The sequence below is a fragment of the Canis lupus genome, chromosome 9, assembly GCF_048164855.1.
Source record: "Canis lupus baileyi chromosome 9, mCanLup2.hap1, whole genome shotgun sequence".
Lineage (NCBI taxonomy): Eukaryota > Metazoa > Chordata > Mammalia > Carnivora > Canidae > Canis > Canis lupus.
The window spans coordinates 71,692,997-71,712,010 of record NC_132846.1 but is presented as its reverse complement, the minus strand read 5'-3'; the positions used below and the strand labels follow the sequence as shown (position 1 = coordinate 71,712,010).

Below are 19,014 nucleotides of genomic sequence, written 5' to 3'. Positions count from 1 at the left end.
TTATGTTCTGTTTGTAACCTGGGGCTGCTGCAACAAAGTGCCACATGTTTGGGGGCTTAATACGACAGAATAGTATTCTCTTCCGGTTCTGGAGGCCAGAAGTCTGAAATCAAGGTGTCAGAAGGACTGAGCTCCCTCTGGAGGCCGCAGGGGCAGGTCCGTATCTTCCCCTTCCAGCAGCTCTAGCACTCTGCCTCTGTCTTCTCATGGCCTCCTCTAATATGTCTGTCTGTCTGTCTGTCTCTCTTTTTATTGTGGGGAAAAATAATGACATGAGCTCTACCCACTTAATAAGCTTTTAAGTGTATGTTATTGCTAACTGTGTGCACGTTGTATAAGAAATCTCTAGAATGTTTTTACCTTGCATGACTCCATACCCACCGAATCATAATTCCTCATTTCTCCCTCCAGCCCCTGCCAACCACCATTCTGCTCTGGGTGTCTCTTATAAGGACACTTGCCTTTGGATTTTAGGGCCCACCTGGATAATCCAGGATGATGTTCTTGTTTCAAGATCCTTCACTTAATTATGCCTGTAAAGACCTTCCAAATAAGGTGACAGTTACAGGTTCCAGGGGTTAGGACGAGGGTATATCTTTTTGGGGTCCACCACTCAACTCACTACATCCTCTCAGTGCTTTTTATCTCCCTCCCTAGAAATCGTCTTTGGAAAATAAATTTTTGTGAGAAGCTTTAACAATGATTTCTTGTCATTTCTTTCAGGAGTTGTTGAACATCTACCATATGCACAGGTTCTTATTTCCTCCTGTGGCAATTACTACAGTATGGCAGTATTATGTGGTATTTTGAATGGTAATAACATGGTTAGATGCTGTTCTTGGGGAAAAACATTTTCTCCAAATATGTAATTACAAATAGGAATTTCTCATTTTGTGTGGCCTGAAGCTAAAGTATTTGAAAATATACACTGAAATTGATCGTTATTTTGAGTAAGATTGCAAAGTAACATTAAAGTGAATATTACACATATATGAATATTTATAGGTAAGAATAATACCATACCAAATACTCTGTATCAGTAAAATTGGTTGATGTATGTGTTAACACTGTGATGAATTGTTGGGGGAAGCAGTTCGCTGTGTGCCCTGAGCTTCTCTACAAGTTCTTGCTGAGTGTGCCAGATGACAGGACTTATCTGGCTTCTGTGCTGCTTATTCAGAAAGTGCTGGGCCTTTGGCCCCGGGGTCCAATCCTGTAAAGCAGTCCGTTGCATGTACAGGTGTCATCTGGGCCCATCATGTCACCACAATGAGACTTTGGGGCAGGGGGACGAATGTGAATGTGCTGATGCTTGCTGTACCATGAGTCATAAGGTCTTTGTCTCTAATCCAAGAGTCTATGTCTTCTGCTAGTACTCATGAAACAGTAGCAGACTAATTTGACAACTTGTAAGTAAGTAAAATCTGAGACCAAGATAAGTTTGTTCTGAAAAATTAGGTATAGATTGAATTTTTTAGCTAAAGTCACTGAATATTTATTGAAAATAAAATTTTTTTAAAGTGGACTCCATACCCAGTGTGGAGCCCAAAGTGGGGCTTGAACTCATGACCCTGATATCAGGACCTGAGTGGAGATCAAGAGTTATATGCTCCACCAACTGAGCCAGCCAGGCATCCCGAAAAGATTATTTTTTGTGTGTAAAATCTTATAAATACAAATTCTGAAAAGCCTATCATTGTTTTATGACACGATGTTTACATATCAGGCATAGTAAGGTATGCTTACTAGGTGCTGTAATGGATACATAAACCCCCAAATCTCAGGGGGTTTCCACAAAAGAGGTATTTTTCATGGTTCATGTGAAGTCCTATGTGGGTGTTCCCCATTGGGAGACTTTCCTGGTAGTTTCTCCATCACCTTTATCTTCTCAGGTATCCTGGGAGTTCATTTCTCTCTCAGCTGGTCAGAGGTGTGAGCATGTGGGTGTGTGTGTTTTGGGGGGGGTCCACGTGTCAGCGGTTCGGTTTTTTCTTTTTTTTCTGCCTGCTGTCTTTGAGCATGCTGTGGCTGCCACGGCGACTGCCACTTCCTCTGCTTTTACTTTGTTATTCTTCTTATTATGGATAACTTCAAGCATGCCAGAAGTAGAGAAAATAATATGGTGAGCCCTCATGTGTACCATCACCTGGTTTCAACAGTGATGACATTTTGCCACTCTTACCCCTGCCACTTTTTTTTTTCCTGGAGTCTGTAGTGTTTATTGTTGCTTTTTAATGAAACAGCATTCTCATGGAAAATCTCTAACTTAGATGATGAGGATGAGACACTTGTAACTTACCCCTCAGAGAGAGCCACAAAATGTTTTGTCTTTAAGGAATAATCTGTGTCATTATTATTTTTTCTTTTTTCTTTTCTTTTTTTTTGAGAGGGAGAGGGTGGGGGTAGGGCAGAGGAAGAGAAATTCCCAAGTAGGTTCCATGTCCATCAAGGAGCCTGACCCGGGGCTCGACCCCATGACCCTGAGATCACTACCCAAACTGAAACTAGGAGTCAGACACTTAACCTACTTAGCCACCCAGGCACCTCTAATCTGTGTCATTTTAAAAAATATATTAAATATATTCCATTATGTGGATAACCATATGTAATTTGTCTAGTTCCATGATGGGGGGAACCATCAGTTTTTCCCTATTAAATAATGTTGAACTAAGATCCTCGTATCATGCCTATTTGAGCAAATATTTTTTATAGGATAAGTTCTTTATTTAGAATTGCTGTGTCGGAGGGTATGAATGTCTTACAGATTTAACAAGTATTGTCGGGACACCTGGGTGGCTCAGCAGTTGAGCATCTGCCTTTGCCTCCGGAATTCCGGTATCGAGTCCCGCATCGGGCTCCTGCATGGAAGCCCGCTTCTCCTCCCTCTCTGCCTGTGTCTCTGCTGCTCTCTGTATCTCTCATGAATAAATAAGTAAAATTAAAAAAAAAAAAACCCAGGTATTGTCAAATTGCCTTCCAAATGCCTATCCCAGTGTACACGTTCAGCAGTGGCAAATGAGAATGTATAAGAGCATTTTAAAGCAAATCCCTACACATCATATCATAACCTGGCAATCCTTCAATATTTCTTGCTAACAGATAAGGACTTTTTTCATTTTTATACATTTCCCCTTTTAAAACTTCAATCCAATTAATTAACATATAGTGTTTTATTAGTTTCAGAGGTGAATTCAGTGATTCGTCAGTTGTATATAAAACCCTGAGCTCATTTTATCGTGTGCCCTCATTCATGCCCATTCCCCTCCCCTCCAGCAATCCTCAGTCTGTTTCCTGTGACTAAAAGTGTCTTATGGTGTGTCTCCCTCCTGATTACATCTTGTTTTATTTTTCCCTCCCTTCCTTTATGATCCTGTTTTGTTTCTGAAATTCCATGTAGGAATGAAATGATAATATGGAATATTTGATATGATAATTGTCTTTCTCTGATTGACTTATTTCACTCAGTATCATACCCTCTATCTAGTTCTATCCATGACATTGCAAATGACAAGATTTCTTTTTTTTTTTTTTTGGTGGCTGAATAATATTCCATTGTATATATACCACATGTTCTTTTTTAAAAAAAATTTTATTCAAGAGAGACACAGAGAGACACAGAGACACAGGCAGAGGGAGAAGCAGGCTCCATGCAGGGAGCCCAATGCGGGACTTGATATTGGTACTCTGGGATCACAACCTGAGCCAAAGGCAGATGTTCAACCACTGAGCTACCCAGGCGTCCCTATACCACATGTTCTTCATCCATCCATCTGTGGATGGACATCTGGGCTCTTTCCATAGTTTGGCTGTTGTGGACATTGCTGCTATAAACATTGGGGTGCAGGTGCCCCTTTGGATTACTGCATCTGTATCTTTGGGGTAAATACCCATAGTGCAATTGCTGGGTCATAGGGTAGCTCTAATTTTAACTTCTGGAGGACCCACACTTTTCCAGAGTGGCTGCACCAGGTTGCTTTCCCACCATTATTAGAGGGTTCTTCTTTCTCCACATCCTTGCCAACATCTGTTGTTTTCCTGACTTGCTAATTTTAGCCACTCTGACTGGTATGAGGTGGTATCTCCCTGTGGTTTTGATGTGTATTTCCCTGATGCCAAGTGATGTGGAGCTTTTTGTCATATGTCTGTTGGCCATTTGTATGTCTTCTTTGCAGAAAAGTCTGTTCATGTCTTCTGCTCACTTTTGACTGGATTATTTGTTCTTTTGGTGTTGAGTTTAATAACATATTTATGTTTCTTTTTTTTAATTGAAAGAAAATTTTAAAGGTTTTATTTATTCATGAGAGACACACACACACACACAGAGGCAGAGACACAGGCAGAGGGAGAAGCAGGCTCCATGCAGGGAGCCCGACGTGGAACTCGATCCCAGGTCTCCAGGACCACACCCCAGGCTGAAGGCAGGTGCTAAACTGCTGAGCCACCCAGGGATCCCCTACATTTCTTAAAAACATTATCACTTCTCAAAAAGTTGTGTCTTTTATTGTTGGTTTGTTCCAATCAGAAGACACACAGGCATTAAAAAAGTGTCTTGTCTGAGAGAGATGTTGAAGAGGATGGCCTTCTTTGGAGTTGTGCTGTGCCCTCTGCCTGTGTAGGGTTGGGACCCAGAGGTAATGGGCTTTTTATGGACTGAGTCTGTTTGATAGGTTTCTGATCTGTTCATTTCTGGTTAGCTCCACACTCAAGGTTCTTTCCTAGACATAGTTCAAAAGCCTACCCTATTTCGTTTAGGTCTTGCTTTCTGTGTCTCGTCCCAATCTGTGGAACCTCCCTCAAAGCTCTGTGAAGCCAATACCTGACTAGGATGCGGACGAGCTGTCTCTCTGTGATCTTGGTGCCATCCTGAACCATTTGTACGACTGTGAGGTCTCTCAGACTGCTCCTGTCAACATTATTTTCCAGACTTACGCTCCTATTATTTGGACTACCGGAGCTTTTTCAACCCAGTAAGACTTTCCTTTCTGGGTTTTTCTTTTTTTAAAGATTTTATTTATTTATTCATGAGACATACACAGAAAGAGAGGCAGAGGAAGAAGCAGGCTCTCTGTGGGGAGCCTGATGTGGGACTCGATTCCAGGACCTTGGGATCACGACCTGAGCTGAAGGCAGGTTCTTTTTTTTTTTTTAATTTTTATTTATTTATGATAGTCACAGAGAGAGAGAGAGAGAGAGAGAGAGAGAGAGAGAGGCAGAGACATACGCAGGGGGAGAAGCAGGCTTCATGCCCCGGGAGCCCGACGTGGGATTCGATCCCGGGTCTCCAGGATCGCACCCTGGGCCAAAGGCAGGCGCCAAACTGCTGCGCCACCCAGGGATCCCTGAAGGCAGGTTCTTAACCGCTGAGCCACCCAGGTGTCCCCTTTCTGGGTTTTTCTCACTCCTTCCATTTCTGCTTGAAAAGTAGCCTTTCTTTTCTTTTCTTTTCTTTTCTTTTCTTTTCTTTTCTTTTCTTTTCTTTTCTTTCTTTTCTTTTCTTTCTTTTCTTTTTCTTTCTTTTCTTTCTTTCTTCTTCTTTCTTTTTAGTAGCATTTCTTCCCTGAGTTTGTTGTTGTATGAAATCTTTTGCTTGGGCAATCAGTAGTGTTCCACACACCCCACCACACTGCCCCTTTCCACCGCCTTCCAGAGGCTGGCAGGCCCTGGAGACATTGCTCTGTGAAGGCAGCAGTTACTGCAGGCAGCACTTGGGACTTTGCCGTGGTACACCAGGCTCTCCAGTGCCCCAACTTGCTGTCTACCACCTGACTGCATTTTTTAGATTGTTTAGATTTTTTGTTCTCAGCACCTCATCTCAAGATATACATGCCTGCATCTGTCAGGGTTTGGTCAGGAAAACAGAAACTGCTCTAGGTATTTCAAACAGGATGAGATTTAACACAGTGAATGAGAGATTGTGAAACCATTATCTGCACTGGACTGACTGATGGTGGTGGTGGCAGTTTTAAAACCAGGGAAGCTACTATCAGCTTTCAGAAAATCAGGAAATGCAAGAATGAGAGGAACTTGCCACAGATCACCTGGGCCTCCGTAGAACCCCAGGGGCTGATGTTCAGTAGAATACCCTGAGGCTGCTGGTGCAAGATCACCATAGCCAAAGCCCTTGCTCAGGTGCTCCTGCTAGAGAGCCCCAGTCGGCCTCCACTGCTCTGGTTGCCTATTTTCCAGCCCTTATAGGGTAGCTGAGCCTCTGACCGCTGGTGGCATTCAGGCTGAGACGTTCCCTGCTGTACGAGGAGGAGCACAGACAGACTAGGAGGAAATGGTGCTCATTGCCAACACACAACCTAGCTGGGTTTTTTTTCCCCAATGTAAGAAAATCCTGTTAACTTTTTTTTTTCCCGGTTGTATTGAGAAATAATTGGCACCCATCACTGTGTAAGTTTAAGGAGTACAGCATGATGGCTTGGTTTACATATTGTGAAATGATTACCACGATAGGTTCAGCTAACATCCATCTTCCCCTGTAGATTTGATAAAAAGAAAAAAGGAAACAAAATTTTCTGCTTGTGACAGGGTCCCTTAGGACTGTTCTCTTAACAACTTTCCTGTATGTCATACAACAGTGTTAGCTGTGGTCTGTCATCTTGTGACATGTTCCATCCCTGTGCTTTTTTATTTGTAACTTGGAAGTTTGCTCTTCTTGACCATCTTCTCCAGTTCCCCTGTGCTTGCAGCTTCCTGTGAGTTGAGGGGAGCCCTGAATCCTAGAAACCAGAGTAATAGTCCTCGGTATGTTGGCATTGGGCTATTGTATAAATGGGTAAAAAAGCTTGCTTCTGGAAGTGAGTACAAAGTATATGCATACATAAATTTCATCTGTGTAATTGTTTTTATTCGTAGACTATAAAGCCATTGGCAAAATAGGAGAGGGAACGTTTTCTGAAGTTATGAAGATGCAGAGCCTGAGAGACGGAAGCTACTATGCATGCAAACAGATGAAGCAGCACTTTGAAAGGTAGGTGGGCAGATAATGTACTCACAACTAAATGCAGCTACAGGTTTAGAGCAGGAAGGGCCACTTAGTGTGAAAAGTTATTCATGTAATAACACCTATTAGGGACTAACTTATGTTTATGATAGTTATGAGCTAACTTCATGTTTATGATACTATTCATGTTTATGATAACTCTTCTGTTTATGATTATATTCATGTCCAGGCTTACTGTAATATCAGTAATTAATGGTCACAAAACATTTAAATTGTAAAAGTATGCCTCACTTTAAATAACCTATATGTTCCTGAAAGTTGTATGTTGGACTCTTATAATAGAATCTTAATAGTTGAAATATAAATTGGAAACCTTAGTCTCGGGGCGCCTGCGTGGCTCAGCGGTTGAGTGTCTGCCTTCGGCCCAGGGCGTGATCCCAGGGTCCTGGGATCGAGTCCCACGTCGGGCTCCCTGCATGGGGCCTGCTTCTCCCTCTGCCTGTGTCTCTGCCTCTCTCTCTCTTTCTCTTTATCTGTGTCTCTCATGAATAAATAAACAAAATCTTAAAAAAAAAAAAAAGATGAACTCCTAATTTATTAAAAAAAAAAAAAAAGGAAACCTTAGTCTCCATGTATTAGAGGTACCTATGATTTAATTATTTGTGAATCAATTAATATATTGGAAAACAATTTCCAGATAGAGTTGGAAAAATTATTCCCTGAAAGGAATCAGTTGCCACTTGTGGAGAGGGAAGCTCTCTTATTCTAGGTTCATCCCTTGGAGGACTGCTGTGGCTTTGGCCCTCAGAGCAGTCTCTTAAATCCCTCACACTTGCAGCTTTCTAACATAGGGCACTAATGAGCCAGACAGCAGATGTGATTAGGCAGCTCTGTCAGAATAATGAAGCAGCGGCTGCCTCACGGCAGCTGGGAAACTTCAGTAGAGAGGCTTGAAGCTCAGCCTTTGTTTAATATCAAAGGAATTGAGGTCTCTAAATAGTAAAAGCAAGTTGTAAAAAAAAGTAGACATTCCCCAACATCCACACACAGTCTTCTGAAGTGTTTCAGGATATAAACCTTGATTTTAGACTCTTAGTACAAAAGATTGTTTCTCAGATCAGAAAGGAGCACAGGACAGTTAGAGAGTATTGAGAATAGTAATGTCACCTTTGTGACCTCCCCATGGGGTAATTGTAACCATCCCTGGTTTGCACACGAAGAGAGGTGCTCAGAGATCTGAAGTAGCTTGACAAGTTGTCACTATAGGTCACTAGGTGGGCAGAACCATATTTGAATCCAGATTTCACCGACCCAGAATCCTCCCCCTTCACTGCCCAGAGCATCCGGTTCTTTACCTACTGCTGCCAGGACTCTGAAGCGTCTGGGTCTTCAGCTTTTCCTCTGTTCCTCCCTTCCTCTGTGTGTTCTGCATCTCTGGGTTTATCTTTCTTCCTACTCCACCTTTACCTTTAAACTATTTGGGGTGGAGGATTTGATGCACAGTGTACTAACTATCCCATACCCAAAGAGCAGGCTTTCTGAAACAACTACCTTTGAGAGAAGCACCGCACCCCCAGAGTAACAGAGAAAGGACTTTGAATGGCGGGATGTGATGCATTTGCACATCAGGAGAGGATTGGAATCCCCCATCAGGTTCCACTGTCAGGCTCAGGGGTGGATGTGCTTATAGCAATGATTGCTGGCTGTTATTTTGTTTAGAGATAGATATAAAAAGTGGACTGGACAGAGCCTGCAGACTTGAGGCATTTCTGGGATTATTTGTGTGTCAGAGGAACATGCGGTTACACTTGTTCTGTTGAGCTGGCCGTCAGGAGAAATCACACTTGGTCATGGGTGTGCCTTCAGGAAGATAGAGATATCTGTAATACGGTACAGAAAGGTGTCCATCAAAGATGGTGTTCTTTCCCGAAAGTCCGTAATCTGTTTAATTATGAGAATACATCAGACCAAATTAAGGGGCATTCTATGGAATACCTGCCTGGTACCCCTTAAAATTGTCAAGTTAGCAAAAAACAAAAGACAGGAACCGTCACAGACTGGAGGTCAGTATGGGAACATGATGACTTAATTATAATGATGTGTCCTGGGTCCTAGAAGAGAAAATGACATTCACGGAAAAGCTGGGGAAATCTAAATAAAATGTCTAGTTAATAGAACTGTACAAACATTACTTTCTCAGTTTTGATAAATGTTGCGTAAGATGTTAACACTAGGGGAAGCTGGGTTATGGGGACTTTCTATCTGGTAACTCTTGTGTTAGTCTAAAATGATTTCAAAGTAAAAAAAAAAAATCAAAATAAATAAAAGTAACCACTGACAATATGGAATTGCTCCTGTTGCTGCTAAGCTTCCTCCTGATATTTCTTTTTTTTTTTTAAGATTTTATTTATTTATTTCTGAGAATACACAGAGAGGAGAGAGAGAAGCAGAGACACAGGCAGAGGAAGAAGCAGGCACCATGCAAGGAGCCTGACGTGGGACTCGATCCTGGGTCTCCAGGATCAGGCCCTCGGCCAAAGGCAGTGCTAAACTGCTTGAGCCACCTGGGCTGCCCCCTGATATTTCAAAGATATCAAAGATACTAATGTTTCATTATTTTCTTCTCTGTAGTTGTCATCCATTTTTGAGAAGTAAATAAACATATGTTATTTAAACATATGGTCCTCTCTTGTTAAATCTGTACCCCACAGTATCAATTGGTAAAGGTACTGCTGTTATTTCTAACTTACAGGAAGAAATGACTTCATTGTTTCTTTTTTTTTCTTACATTTTTTTTTAAATTTCTTTTTATTGGAGTTCAATTTGCCAACATATAGGATAACACCCAGTGCCCATCCCATCAAGTGCCCCCCTCCCAGTCACCCCACCCCCCGCCCACCTCCCTTTCCACCACCCCTTGTTCGTTTCCCAGAGTTAGGAGTCTCTCATGTTCTGTCTCCCTCTCTGATATTTCCCACTCATCTTCTTTCCCCTTTATTCCCTTTCACTATTTTTTATATTCCCCAAATGAATGAGACCATATAATGTTTGTCCTTCTCTGATTGACTTATTTCACTCAGCATAATACCCTCCAGTTCCATCCACGTCGAAGCAAATGGTGGGTATTTGTCGTTTCTAATGGCTGATTCTTCTTTATCCATTCATCTTTCGATGGACACTGAGGCTCCTCCACAGTTTGGCTATTGTGGACATTGCTGCTATAAACATTGGGGTGCAGGTGTCTCGGCATTTCACTTCATCTGTATCTTTGGGGTAAATCCCCAGCAGTGCAATTGCTGGGTCGTAGGGCAGGTCTATTTTTAACTCTTTGAGGAACCTCCACACGGTTTTCCAGAGTGGCTGCACCAGGTCACATTCCCACCAACAGTGCAGGAGGGTTCCCCTTTCTCCACATCCTCTCCAACATTTGTTGTTTCCTGTCTTGTTAATTTTCCCCATTCTCACTGGTGTGAGGTGGGATCTCATTGTGGTTTTGATTTGTATTTCCCTGATGGCAAGTGATGTGGAGCATTTTCTCATGTGCTTGTTGGCCATGTCTATGTCTTCCTCTGTGAGATTTCTGTTCATGTCTTTTGCCCATTTCATGATTGGATTATTTGCTTCTTGGGTGTTGAGTTTAACAAGCTCTTTATAGATCGTGGATACTAGCCCTTTATCTGATAGGTCATTTGCAAATATCTTCTCCCATTCCATAGGTTGTCTTTTAGTTTTGTTGACTGTTTCTTTTGCTGTGCAGAAGCTTCTTGATGAAGTCCCAATAATTCATTTTTGCTTTTGCTTTTCTTGCCTTCATGGATGTATCTTGCAAGAAGTTGCTGTGGCCGAGTTCAAAAAGGGTGTTGCCTGTGTTCTTCTCTAGGATTTTGATGGAATCTTGTCTCACATTTAGATCTTTCATCCATTTTGAGTTTATCTTTGTGTATGGTGTAAGAGAATGGTCTAGTTTCATTCTTCTGCATGTGGATGTTCACTCGTAAAGCAATCAATGTGATTGATCATATCAGCAAGAGAAAAAACAAGAACCATATGGTCCTCTCAATAGATGCAGAGAAAGCATTTGACAAAATACAGCATCTATTCCTAATCAAAACTCTTCAGAGTGTAGGGGTAGAGGGAACATTCCTCAGCATCTTAAAAGCCATCTACGAAAAGCCCACAACAAATATTCTCAATGGGGAAACACTGGGAGCCTTTCCCCTAAGATCAGGAACAAGACAGGGATGTCTACTCTCACCACTGCTATTCAACATAGTACTAGAAATCCTAGCCTCAGCAATCAGGCAACAAAAAGAAATAAAAGGCATTCAAATTGGCAAAGAAGAAGTCAAACTCTCCCACTTCGCAGATGGCATTATACTGTACATAGAAAACCCAAAAGACTTCACCCCAAGATTGCTAGATCTCATACAGCAATTCAGCAGTGTGGCAGAATACAAAATCAATGCCCAGAAGTCCGTGGCATTTCTATACACTAACAATGAGACTGAAGAAAGAGAAATTAAGGAGTCAATCCCATTCACCATCGCACCCAAAAGCATAAGATACCTAGGAATAAACCTAACCAAAGAGGTAAGGGACCTATACTCTAAAAACTACAGAACACTTCTGAAAGAAATTGAGGAAGACACAAAGAGATGGAAAAATATTCCATGCTCATGGATTGGAAGAATTAATATTGTGAAAATGTCCATGCTACCCAGGGCAATTTACACATTTAATGCAATCCTTATCAAAATACCATGGACTTACTTCAGAGAGTTGGAACAAATCATCTTAAGATTTGTGTGGAATCAGAAAAGACCCCGAATAGCCAGGGGAATTTTAAAAGAAAACCATAGCTGGGGGCATCACAATGCCAGATTTCAGGTTGTACTACAAAGCTGTGGTCATCAAGACAGTGTGGTACTGGCACAAAAACAGGCACATAGATCAATGGAACAGAATAGAGAATCCAGAAATGGACCCTCAGCTTTATGGTCAACTAATATTTGACAAAGGAGGAAAGACTATCCACTGGAGAAAAGACAGTCTCTCCAATAAATGGTGCTGGAAAAATTGGACTTTATTGTTTCTAGAAGAAAGTTCTAGAAGAAAGACAGCTGCCTTGAGGGTCATCTTTAGGAAGCAGATTGCAAATTTGTTGGATGCTCCAGTGTCACTGATACTTGATCCACAAATTTAATGTTCTCTTGTTTTTTTACCCATGAAAATAATATTTCTAGCTCTTGGAGTATCTATCATCGTTAAAAAATTTAATCTTATTCGCTTGAAGAATAATTTTCCGTTCTTTGGAAATCAATTTTTGCTGATTTATCCTCGTCTAAGTAAATCCTCAGAGTCACCTTGCACAGTTGTGTGGGTGGCATGAGAAACGAGAAGCAGTAACAGGAAAATCACGCTGAGTCACACGGGCAGAACGAGGTTGGTATTTGGAGCTTGTGACTCCCACCTCCTTCAGGTTTTACTTCCATTCCTTGCCTCCCCCTTTTACTGAAATAGAACTGGACAGCACCTGCAATAATAGTTGCTCATGTGAAGTCCGGGTGAGGTCGGATGAGTGAGTTCATCAGGATTGTTGTTGGGAAGGGTACTCTCAGCTTCCAAGGGTTGTTCTCCAGAGTGGCTCGAAGGCTCAGTTTGGGGATAAGGGAGTTACTTGCTGGAGCCAGCAGACCCAGCCCTTTTGATACCTGTTTTGGTAAATCTTCAGCATGGTTTCCACCTGTACTCCCCGCAAGTGCAATGGTTAATTAGAGGGCCCCCTTTCTTTTTTGCTATGATTGTATTCCATATTCTTCCTATAAAAATACTATGAAGAGACAGAATGAGTTTCTTTAAAAAAAAAAATCTGTGGTCTTGATATTTATAGGATCTCTCTGTGTCCTGAAGCAATAAGAATAACACACGTGGGCCACTCCTAGTGGCAGAGGGACTAGCTCAGGCTCTGAAGTTATGTGACCTTGGACGGTTCCTCCATCTCTCTGTGTCTCAGCTGTTCTGTATATACCATGTGGGGTATCTACCTAACATCTCCCTCATAGTGTCCTGTGATCAGCCTTGTGATCAGCCCTTGTGAGGGTTGACTGAGGGCAGGTAGGCATTCAGCACAGTGCTTGTGCTCTGATCCACAGTCACAGCCTGCCATATAACAGTGCAGGTGAGTGGGGTTTGAAGACTTGAGAAAATTGAAGCGGGGCGATAGCAGAAATCGTGATAAAGATGACAGCAGTTGTTCACCAATGGTCTGGCGCCACGCCCAGCGCCGGGTGAATTTTGTACATATAGCATTTAATCCTCACTGCAGCCCTAGAAGAAAGATGCTGTCGTTGCTTTCTTTCAGGTTAGGGAAGCCTGATTGGAGAGCCCAGTCCCCTCACCTGTCCGGTATCACCCAGCTGGCAAGCAGTAAAGCCCAGCGTGGGACCCGAGTCTGTTGTAGGTCCAGAGCCTTGTTCTTTCCAGCGCTCCTCACTGCTGCAGAATGCCATGTAGCCGTCTGGTCTTGACTTGGCCCGTGGTTTTTCTCAAGTCACATGACTACATGGTCCTCAAATTATTTTTACAAAAATAAAGTCTGCTTTGTAAGGTTTTAAATAAAAACAAAGGCAAGAAATTCGTGAGTCACTTTAAAAGCTCTTTTACTTACAAAGAATATAATAATAGAAAATTCCAACGTATACAAAGTAAACAGAACAGTATAATGAACCCCAGGTGCCCAGCAGCCAGAATCAGCACGCCTGTGATTTTTATTTCCTGTGCATCTCCACCGGGCCTCCTTCCCTGCTTGCTTGTTAGTATACGGTTCTTTTTTTAAGGCAAAATTTGCATACGTTAAAATGCACATTTCTTTATAATTTTGGCAAATGGATATTATCATGTAATTAAGAGATAGAACATTTCTGTCACCTAGAAAGCTCCTTCATGGCAGTTCTCCACCCCCATCCAAGGCAATCACTCTTCTGGCTTTTTTTCCTTTATCCTCTGCTAGAAATTCGTACTAAATGGTATCTCCTAGAAAGTGCTGAATGTGCTCTCTTGACCAGCTCTGTTGGCTCAGCATGAAGTCTTTGAGATTCATCCACACTGTGGCTCCGGCAGTTTATACCTTTTTACCAACCTTTTTACCACCGAGTAGCAGAGTAGCATTCATAGCATGACACAATCTGTTTATCCCTTCTCCTGGTGACAGACTTTTCAGTGGTTTTGGTTTCAGGCTGCTATGAATAAAGCTGCTATTAATTAAACCTCATGTACAAGTCTTGTTGGGATATAGGTTTTCATTTTTCTTGGCAGTTACCTAGAACAGAATCGCTGAATCAAAGGGTAGGTGTTTAACTTTATAAGAAACTGCCAAGCCTCTTTCCAAAGTGATTATACCTGCTTGCATCCCCACCAGCAAAGAATGAGAGTTGCAGGTGCTCTGCACACCTCCTCCCACTCCAGCATTTGGTGTTAGTCTGAAATGTTAGCCCCCCTTGTTGAGTATGTAGTGGAGTCTTATTTTGGTTACTTTCCACTTCCCTGATGACTGGTGATGCTGAATACTCACTCATGTGCTGCTTATTTGCCACTCATGTACCTTTTGTAATGTGTGAGAGTATTTCTTTCTTAAATGTTTGAAATAATCTACCTGTGAAATCACCTGGGCCTAGAAGTTTCCTTCGTGGGGAAGCTTCATCCCCATACCCCGTGATGTTTATCACAACATCATTCATAGTGGTGATGAGCTGGAGACAAAGCAGGGCAGTGGATGATGGTACCCTGGTCCCACGGAATGTTACAGTCAAATAGAACCATACCAAGTAATTTGGGATTTTCATAAGGTTTTTCAAAGCTTCATTGAGATATAATTTACATATCATAAAAGTCCACCCATTGTAAGGAAACATATAGTTGTGCAGCTCTCACCATGATCCCATTTTAGAACACTTCCATCAGCTGTGAGGAGGCTTTTGCTAACAAATTCTGTTTCTTTGGTAAACGTAGGGCTACTTTTTTAAAAAATATTTTTAAAGATTTTTTTAAAAATTTATTCATGAGAGACACAGTAAGAGAGAGGCAGAGACATAGGCAGAGGAAGAAGCAGGCTCCATGCAGGGAGCCCGATATGGGACTCGATCCCAGGACTCCCAGATCATGCCCTGGGCTGAAGGCAGGTGCTCAGCTGCTGAGCCACCCAGGGATCCCCAAAGGGCTACATTGATTTTCAAGTTTGTGTTGGATTTGGTAATTTTTTTATAGGAATTTGTCTATTTAAATTGTCATATTTATTGGCATACACTTGTTCATAATACGCTCTTATCTGTTTAATAATCTAACTCTAGTGATGTCCGCTCCGTCATTCTTGATACTAGGAATTGGTGGTAGTGTTTTATCTCATTTTTTTTCCTCCATTGGTCTTGCTAGGGGTTTATCAGTTTTATTAATCTTTTCAAAGAACTAACTTTGGGTTTATTAATTTTCTCTATTATTTGTCTGTTTTTAAAAGATTTATTTATTTGAGAGCTGGGGGTGAGAGGAGCAGGGAAGAGAGAGTCCCAAGTAGACTCCTTGCTAAGCGTGGAGCCTGACACAAGGCTTGATTTCACCACCCTGAGATCACAACCTGAGTTGAAGCCAAGAGTCAGTTACTCAACCGACTGAGCCACTCAGGCATCACTGTTTGTCTCTCTTCTGTGCCATTGATTTCTGCTCTTTATTGTTGCTTTTCTCCTGTTTTGTTTTAATTTATTCTTTGTTTACCTTCTTGAGGTGAAAACATAGATAATTGATTTTTTCCATTTCTTCCTTTCTACATAAGCATTTAAAGCACAAATGCACTTCTAAGTCCTATTTTCCTGCATTCCATACGTCTTGATATGTTGTTTTCTTATTGCTTGCTTTAAAATGTTTTCTAATTTGCCTTGTGATTTCTTCTTTACCTGTGGTTTATTTACAAATGTGTTTGATTTCCAGATATTTAGGGCTTTTCTACCTAGTTTAGTCTCCCTCCCTCCCTTCCTTCCTTCCTTCCTTCCTTTGACCTTATTTATTTATTAGAGAGAGAGAGCACAAGCACAAAGTGGCAGTGGGGAGACAGAGGGAGAGGGAGAGGGAGAAGCAGACTCCCCACGAGCAGGGAGCCTGACGCAGGGCTGGATCCCAGGACCCTGGGATCATGACCTGAGCCTAAACCAGATGGCTCGCTGACTAAGCTACCCAGGTGCCCCTCTACTATCGCTGATTTCTAATTTAAGTCCCTCATGGTCAGAGAATATGTTCCATAAGTCTTTGTATTTGGAAATTTATTAAGACTTATCTTTGGGTCCAGCCTGTTCATCTGATTGAAGAACATCTGAATGAAGGTGTTAAATATGGGTGCGATAGAAGGCTAGTTATGTCAAGGTGGTTAACAGTATTGTTAGGATCTTGTGCATCTTTACCAGTTTTCTCAGTGACTGTTCTGTCAGTTATGTAGAGGAGTACTGGAACTTCTGGCTTTTTCTTCTTTCTGCCATCAGGCTTTATTCCTTGTGTGTGAAGCTCTCTTATTTAGCACATTGTCCTGTCTTTTTGATGTACTGCTCCATCATCACAAAGTCGTTATAGGTAGTGATAATCTTTATTTTGAAATCTACTTTGTCTAGTATTAATATAACTACTTCTTCCCCTTCAGCTTGAGGACTTTCTTCCTACAGATTGGAAGGATTAGATAAACTTTTCGATAAAAACCCTTCCAGGGGGATCCCTGGGTGGCGCAGCGGTTTGGCACCTGCCTTTGGCCCAGGGCGCGATCCTGGAGATCCGGGATCGAATCCTACGTCAGGCTCCCGGTGCATGGAGCCTGCTTCTCCCTCTGCCTGTGTCTCTGCCTCTCTCTCTCTCTCACTGTGTGCCTATCATGAATAAATAAAACAAAACAAAACAAAACAAAAAAAAAACAAACAAACCCTTCCAGGGCGACTGCACCGTTGGTTAAGTGTCCCACTCTTGGTTTCGGCTCAGGTCCTGCTCTGGGTCCGGAGATGGAGCCCTGTGATGTCAGGCTCTGCGCTCAGTGGGGAATCTGCTTTCTTCTCCCTCTGCTTCCCCCCACTCATGTATACTCTCTCCCTTTCTCTCTAAAATAAATCTTAAAAAAAAAAAACAAACAACCCACTTCCGATGAAATGTTGAAATTGTATAATTTAATGTTTTTTATTTTTTAGACTTGGACCTGGTATAATTATAGTTTTTTCTGGTTGTAGGAAAAAATCCATTTATGGTAGATATCATTGTTTCTTTTTGGAGCAAAGGTTGCCTGCACTCCACTGTGTTCAATTCCAGGATTGTTTCTGTCTCCAACAGGATAGTGAAAACAAATAAAACCCTGGATATCACCTGACCACAAAATTTGAAGCAGCTCCAAGACACAGAAGATTGGTTAATTCCAGTTTTTTAGATTATTTTCGTGATATTTATTTATTTATTTATTTATAAAAGATTTTTTATTTATTTATTAATGAGAGACACAGAGAGGGGGTGGGGCAGAGACACAGGCAGAGGGAGAAGCAGGCTCCATGCAGGGAGCCTGATGTGGGACTCGATCCCTGGACTGCAGGATCACGCCCTGGGCGGAAGGCAGGCACTAAACCGCTGTGCCACCCAGGCTGCCCTATTTTCATGATTTTTAAAAGAACAGAGGTTATTTGTATTTTATTAAAATAAAATATTGTTATTTGAACAAAGGTTTGTGGCGCTTAGATGAAAATACCTTTCTAAATATATTAGTTAATTATTTCTGAGTGAAATGTTTGTGGAGGCATAAAAGAATTATGTCTGCAATAAGCAGAATATGTTTTAGGGTATGATAACTGGTTTTCATATTAAAGATGAGAAGAGTGGATGGTTGTTTGTCTCACTGTTTGACTATCCAGTTCTAAAAACTAATTTTTTTCATACGGAGTATTATAAAATCAGAACTGTCACTAGCTCCATTGGTTTCTTGCTCTTTCCACCTAGAGCAGGGTTTCTCACGTTGGCACTATTGACGTTTGGGCCCAGATTATTATTTGTTGTGGGGCCTGTCCTGTGCCTTGTAGGATATTTAGCATCCTTCCTGGCTGCTACCGCTGAATGCCAGTATGGAACAGCATGTTACAGAACCTGTGACAGCTAAAAATGTTTCCAGAAATTGTCAGATTTCCCCTGAGGGGCTAGGTCCTTCCCAGTGGTCCTTCCCACTGACCTACAGCATGCCACAAGTAGGGGCATGACAGGCATCAGGTAGAGGTGGGGTCTTCAGCAACCTAGTCCTGAGTCAGTGGGCTCCCCTCAAGGTGTGGGACCTTGGAGAAGAGCCTTGGTCGTCTCTTCCAGTGCAGACCCCAGGAAAGGTGATTGAAAGATGCTCTATAATCAGTTGCCTAAGTGCCCCCAAAAGAATGTTCCACTTGATCTTTTTTTTTTCCTCTTCCTTTTGTCTGATTGGTATCTTTATTCAACTCCCCTGTCTGCTCATGGAAGTCTGAAATGTGTACTTCAGGTGGTATTCATGTTGCTCAGCTGGTTAGTAATAAGGAATTTTATATGTTCCTATGTTTATTAATTATCAAAGAAACCACCAAGGTATTCTTTCAGGAGTTTATTTTTTTTTTTTTTTTTTTTTTTTTTTTTTTTTTTTTTTTTTTTTTTTAATTTTTATTTATTTACTTATGATAGTCACAGAGAGAGAGAGAGAGGCAGAGACACAGGCAGAGGGAGAAGCAGGCTCCATGCATCGGGAGCCCGATATGGGATTCGATCCCGGGTCTCCAGGATCGCGCCCTGGGCCAAAGGCAGGCGCCAAACCGCTGCGCCACCCAGGGATCCCTCTTTCAGGAGTTTAGATGGGGAAAATTTGAATGTATGTCCAAAGCTATAAGAACCTTGGTTTTTATCAGATAATGCAGATTGAGACGTGTTGAATTTTAACTGCTGTCGGGAAAAATATAAGCTGATTAACTTGCTTGAAATATTTGTGAGTTTTTCAGTTGTGACCATGGGTAATAAATAATGATTGACTAACCCTAATTGAAAGTTGACTT

At 41.8% G+C, this 19,014-nt stretch overlaps 1 protein-coding gene across 4 annotated transcripts in view; it reads left to right on the top strand.

The window, feature by feature from the left end:
- Positions 1-19,014, top strand: part of MOK (MOK protein kinase) — a 62,492-nt gene that overhangs the window by 16,452 nt on the left and 27,026 nt on the right. For all 4 annotated transcript variants that reach the window (XR_012037256.1, XM_072840008.1, XM_072840007.1 and 1 more), the window contains one exon: positions 6,862-6,976. Coding sequence is in view for 2 of the 4 variants with exons in the window: in XM_072840008.1 (XP_072696109.1) it covers positions 6,862-6,976 (115 nt within the window). In the remaining 2 variants the exon portion in view is untranslated. Of the gene's footprint in view, positions 1-6,861; positions 6,977-19,014 lie in introns of those variants that run through there.